At 65.2% G+C, this 6,000-nt stretch overlaps 1 protein-coding gene across 1 annotated transcript in view; it reads left to right on the top strand.

Moving 5' to 3' along the window:
• Positions 1 to 1,685: 1,685 nt before the first annotated feature.
• The window catches only part of TBX4 (T-box transcription factor 4), a 39,607-nt gene continuing 35,292 nt past the window's right edge, over positions 1,686 to 6,000 (top strand). The window contains exon 1 of the mRNA XM_075440296.1: positions 1,686 to 1,697. Coding sequence (XP_075296411.1) covers positions 1,686 to 1,697 — 12 coding nt within the window. The remainder of the gene's footprint in view (positions 1,698 to 6,000) is intronic.

The following is a 6,000-nucleotide window of genomic DNA, read 5'->3' as shown; positions in this document are numbered from 1 at the left end:
GTGGATGATGCCAAGTACGCCGTGCAGAGCAGCAGCGCGTCGCTCTGAGCGCGCTGCACCGGTTTTGCAATACCTTGAGGCAGTTTCTTGCTCTGATGCAAGGCTGCTGAGACAAGCCTCTCCTCTTTTCTTCCCGCCTGGTGAGAAGTGACTTGCAGTGTTGTCGCTTGGTGGATTTATGTGCTTCTCGGTTTCGCTCATTGCCCATGTGCTCCAGAGCCGCTTACCCAGGAGCTTCCATCCATCCTCCTCCAGCTCGGCCAAGGTCCCCGCAGGGTGCTGAGCTGCCCGGGGGCTGCTCTTCCTTCTCTTCGGCTGCCACCCCGACCCATGCCACTGCCCAAGTCCCTTCTCTCCCAAGTTGTCCTCCAGGCCTCGGCCAAGGTCACCGGGCGGTGCCAGTGACCATGGCACGTCTAACTGGGGGCTTGTGCGACCAGAGGTGCTGACCCACTGACCTGCCGTGAACGGAGCGGTGATGGCAGGGCCTGCGCTGGCCCCGTCCCGGCAGCACCGTTTTGGCTTGGTGCAGGGAGCAGAGCGGAGCTGCCGTGGCGCTGGAGGCCGGGCTGCGTAAAAATCTCAATGCGCTTGAGCGCTAGGCATTGTTCTGCTTTTATTTTTTAAAACCATTATTTCCATTTCGGCAGGGCCCTGTTTGCCTGCTGCCATGCTCCGGCACGCTGCAGCTTTAGGGCTTTTTTTCATTAAAAACCAAAAAAGTAATTGCAAAGCAGATGGAGTGATTTTTTTTTTTTTTTTTTTTTAATATGTTGAAGTTAAATCAGATCTTTGGCTAGCAAAGACCGTTGGGGACTACCTCAGTCTGACGTTCACCAGGGCAGTGATCTCTGGACTGTTTGTTCTTACGCAGCGTGTTGCCGAGCTCACAGTAAAGTCTCTTCCGTACAAAATGCGCAATGGACCGGAAATGTTATTTTTCTGGATGCTACTTTAAAAAATACTAGGACAGCATATTAAAAAATAAAAATCCAGAGCATTTAGACCAAAATTGTGCTAGTTTTTAAAATTTAAAAAATTCCGTAATTGTTTGATTTTATTTGTAAAATACGTTTTTTAAAAATGTCGAGATACATAAATATTCGGTCATAGATTAATTATTACTGGTTACATAGTGAACATTGCCTGTTTTGCGTCCTGTGTAGCTTTTCTTGAAATTACAAGGGGTAAGTACACTTGGTAGCCTGGGTCAAAATTATTAAATATCCCCCGAACGTTTAAAAACAAATCGGAATATCGTCGTTCGTTTGATTTACCCAGTTTCAGTGGAGCCTGACGCAAGACTGAGCAACGCATTAGCTTGCAACGTTTCAAAACATTCGTTAAAAACATTTTCTTAATGGTCTAAAACAAAACCTTAGAGCCTACAAAAGTGCCCAGGTCGGGCAAATCCGTGCGGAGAACTCGAGCGAACGATTTTAGCAGCGGAGAATCACTTGCGTTTAAAAGCGTGCGTATTTTCGGTACCCCCCGAGTGCATCTATTCCAGGCAGATGCTGGGGATGAAGGGGCCGCGTGCCCGCCCGCATCTTCCCCGCGCTTCCTGCCATCGTTGCTTTGCAGCTGAATTTTGTGTTTTCCTTTCAGGCTAGGAGTGTTTGGTACCCGTCTCTTGGCAAAAGAGCCTGAGGAATGGAAGGGTAAAGAAATATGACCCAGCTGCTATGCACAATGAGGTTTGTAAGTCCTTGTATGGTATAAATAAGCATATTACACAGTTATTAGAAATTTGGCACTGTCCCGGTTTAGAAGCCCGAGCCTGATGCTGTGTGATTCCTCCCGAGTACGTGCATAATTCGGTATTAGCACTCCCTGCTTCTGCCGTTGGTAGTGGCCAAATTCGGCGGCTTTTTCTCGGTCCTCGTCCGTTCCAGCCCTCCTCGGCGGTGTAAACCGGTGAGTTTCAGCTCAAGCCATCAAACCTGCGCCAGCCCGCGCGGCCGAGGCTCGGTCCCGACTTCGCGGGGATCCGCCCCGCCGCCCCCCGCCCGGCTCCGAGCCGCGGCCGCCGTCGGGGGGCCCGGCCGCCGGGTTACCGTCGGGTGCGGGCTCGGGGCTCGTCTCTGCCTCGCGGCTGGCGGGTTTTCTTTGCGGGAAGAGGAGGAGGAGGAGGTTTTCCGAGGGGGCAGGGGAGCGGCGCTGCCCGCCGCGGCTGGGGAAGCGGTGGAGCATCCCCGCGGATCCGAGCCCGCTCGGTTTATCGCGGCCCGCAGACTGAGTGCGATTATCGGAGAAAAGCGACAGTGAACTTTTATTAATGGCCGATGTTTAGGGCCAAGGCATGAGCGAGCTCGGTGACAGTGATGAGTGGTTTGGAGCGCCGGTCCCTGAAAGCGGGGCTTATCCTCCCCCCCTGCCTGCTCCTTTGACTCGGTGGTGATGAGCCGTGAATAGGAGCCACCCTGCCGTCGGGGATCCGGCCGTTTATCTGCCGGGTGATGACAGTCGGGGCTGGTTTCGAGCCTCGCCGTGAATTGCCGTAGCCTCCGGTAAAGCGCACGGCTCTGCCGCGGCCGGGGGGTCCCGACAGACGCGGACGCTTCGCCCCTCGGAGCCGGACCCCGTCCCCCCGGCCGGGGAGTGATGAAACCGGCCGCGGCCTCCCCCAGCCCCAGCTGAGCCCCGCCGGCGCCCATCCCGGGGGTCGCCCGGCGCGGCACGGAACGGGCCCGGCACCGCCGCTCCGGCATCCCGGTCCGCACAGACGGGGAGGGCCGCGGGCCGGCGGGAGGAGGGGGAGGCTTTCGTTTTGCTTTAATTAAATCGTTCCCACCTGGGGATCGCTCCCCTCCTCCGCCCTTTTTTCGTTTAAGGGGGGGGAAAAAAAGCGCATTTAACGTCGGGAAGCGCGGGCAGCGTCCGTGTTTCCCGCTGTCCGCGGCCGCGGGAGGAGGGGGCGGAGGGACACTCACCCAAACAAAGCCGAGAGACCGGCACCGGCCGCGGACTAAATACAAAAATTCACCTTGCCGTGGAGCCCGGCCCTCGGCAGCCTTCCCGGGCCCCGCAGCCTGCGGGGAGACCCCGGCCCGCAGGTGGGAACCGGCGGCGGGACCGAGCGGCCCCCGGGTGCGCGCATCCTCCGCGGCTCTGCCCGGGGGGGGTCCTCTCCCGCGGCCGTGGGGTTGGGGTACGGGGCCGGCCCGCGGCCCAGAGCCAGCTGCGACCCGCGGAACCCACCGTGACCGAGCACAAGGCGAAGCGCAACAAGTCAGCTGCGGGGAGCACCGCGCCGGGACCCCCGGCCCAACCCAGGCCTCCCCGCTCCCACCGCGGCCCCGCCGGGGCGAGCCCTCACCCCCTGGCCTTCCCCAGCCCCCGCTTCAGCTGTGCGGGGGCAGGACGGGCCCGGGTCGCCCCTCGGGTGCACGTCGGGGCCCGCCGCCAGCCCGCTCTCACCTGGCCCCGGCCCGCCGGCTCCTGCGGGAATTGCGCGCCGCTCCCTCGCTCGCAACCCCCGGCCCGCCCGGGCCTTTTTTTTTTTCTTTTTTCTTTTTTTTTTCCTTTTTTTTTTTTTTTTTTCCCCTTTTTGGTAGGACTGGGGAAAGGTTCATTAAGAGGTTGACCCCAGTTTACTTTTTATCCCGCTCCTGTTCCCAATTTCGGCACCACGTGACGGTGGGAGTGAGTTCGGGTTTAAATTCACTTTCAAGAAAACCCCGAGAAAAGTCCTGCCCTGCGAAGCCCCGCCGGCTCGTGGCGGGGTCCCCGTGAGCCCGGGGCTGCGGGGGGGCGGGGAGCGGCCCCTCGACGCCCGCCCGGGACCGACTGGCTCGGGTAAGCGGCTCCCGGCCTCCTGTGGGACGTAGAGCTGTCGCGATATAGGGCGGTGCGCAGCAGTGGGGCTGTCGCGACAGGGGTAGCTGCAGGGGAGCCCGACGCGTTTTGGCCTAGGGTGGGTGCGAGAGGCGGCTGAGGGCAGGGCAGGCAGCCCCGACTGCAGCGCGGTGGTGGTGTGCGTGTGTCTTGGTAATCGTGACGACAGAGCTGAAGTGGCCCGTTCAGTCGCGACAGCACTCGAGGACTCCCCGAGGGGGTTCTCCCCCTGGTTTAGGGGTTTGATTTGGGAGCCCCGAGCAGGCGGTGCTCGCGGCCGGGGGGTGCGGGGGTTCCTGCCCTGGAGGGTGCGGGGCCGGCATCGCCTCTGGTGGGGCTGGACGTTGCGGTCCGTCCTCGTCGCCGCTTTTTCTGCGGCCGCCCCGCTCCTGCCCGCCCTGGGGCAAAGCTCTGGGCTTTCTGTCGCGAGGGAGGACGGGGAGCCCTGTCCCCACCTCCGCGCTCTCGGGGAGACCCGCACCCCCAGGCCGGCGGGACGCGGGCAGTTTGGCTGCCGGTGCAGCAGGGCCGGGGAAGCCGCCGGGGGCTGCTGAGCTCTCCCGAGCGTGACCCCCGCCCGGGCCCGGCCCTTCCCCATCGCCTCTCCCGGGCGGCCCCGGCTCCTGCCGCGGGGGGGGTCCCGCCGCCCCGCACCGCCCCGCACTCCCTTCCAGCGCGGCCTGTGCCCTCCTTGCCCCCAGCCCGGCTCCCCGGCCGGCAGTGGGGAGCGCCGGGACCATCGGGGCTGGGAGGGGGCGGTGGGGCTGGGGGGGTGTGTGTCCGTCCGTCCCCCCCCGGGCTCCCCCCCAAGCAGCGAGCGGCTCCGCTGGCCGCCAGGCCCGGCGCAGCGCCGAGACAGGCCGGGGAAGGCCGGGGAAGGCCGCGGGCGGGCCCGGTGAGCGGGGGCCGGTGGTCGGAGCCCCCGGCCGGTGCCCCCCGGTGCGGGCCGTCGGGCGGGCGCGGGGCAGGGGCCGGGGCGAGCGGGCCGGGCCGGGCGGAGCGGGCCAGAGCCGGTCTGCGGGGCCGTGATTGACAGCGGCAACGTCAGCAACAGGAGGGGAAGGGAAAAGGGGGGGGAGAGGGGGGGGAGACAAAGAGGGGAGGGAGTCGAAAGGCCCCAAACTGGATCTTGATGGAACATTTTCCGCCGAGATCAAGGGAAAGTGAATCCGCGCAGCGGGGGATGCCCCGCACGCCGCTGCCATCGGGGGCCGCGGAGCCGCGCCCGGCCTGAGCGCCCCGCGGATGCCCTGCACGCCGCAGCCGGACCCCCCCGCTGCTCCTCCTGCCCCCCGGCCGGCCGTGTGAGTTCCCGGGGTGCGGAGGGAAGGAAGGACGGGAGGGAGCGGGAAGGGGGGTCCGCGGGTGCGGGGGCCCGGGCAGCCTGGGCCGGGGCGGCAGCCGCCAGCCCGTCCCGCTGCTCCCCCCCGGCCTGGGATCCGTCCCCGGGAGCAGCGGGGGCCCCGTCCGCGGGCGGGAGCCGGGCCCTCCTGGGTCGCCGCTGCCGCATCCCACCTGTGCCCCCCCCCCCCCCCCCGGGTCACCTGGCCCCGCCGTGCGGATCGGCCACCGGGATCCTCCGCGACCCTGCCGGGCTGGGGCCGCCTCGTCCCACGTCCCCCCGCCTCCCCGAGCCGGGCGGGGGGACCGGCGGTGGGCTCGGGGCACCGGGCGAGCTGCTGCGGCCGGAGGCTGCCGGGCGCTCCCTGCCCGGGTGGCCGCGGCGCGTACGGTGCAGCCGCGGGGGGGGGGGGGCAGTTTGCGTGTGCCCGCTCGCACCGAGCCGGACCGGCTGTCCGTCTGCACGGCTGGAGCCCTCCTAGCAGCTCTGCTGGGGTCGGGGGTCTCTGCATTGGCGGTGCCGGGCGGGGAGCCGGGGCAGAGGAACGCTCCGTCGAGGCTGAGTGTCCCGGTGTCGTCAGCGTTTCCCCGTGGGGAGCGTCGGTTTTGGTCCCCGGGGCCGGGACCCCGCAGCCTCCTCGGAGCGGCTCCCCGTCTGCCCCGGCGCTGCTTCTCCGTCCGTCCTTCCGTCGAGCGGGGCGGGCGGCCGCGTCCCTCCGCGCTGTAAAAGTCGGGGTTGATGCGCGGCAGCCCCGGCGGAGCTGTCAGCCCTTATCTTTATTGGCTTTTCCCAGTCTCCGTCCAAGTTTAAGAGGGGCCCTT

This window comes from Opisthocomus hoazin, chromosome 20 (genome assembly GCF_030867145.1).
Source record: "Opisthocomus hoazin isolate bOpiHoa1 chromosome 20, bOpiHoa1.hap1, whole genome shotgun sequence".
NCBI lineage: Eukaryota > Metazoa > Chordata > Aves > Opisthocomiformes > Opisthocomidae > Opisthocomus > Opisthocomus hoazin.
The sequence above is the reverse complement of the archived record's forward strand: the minus strand, read 5'-3'. Positions and strand labels throughout refer to the sequence as shown.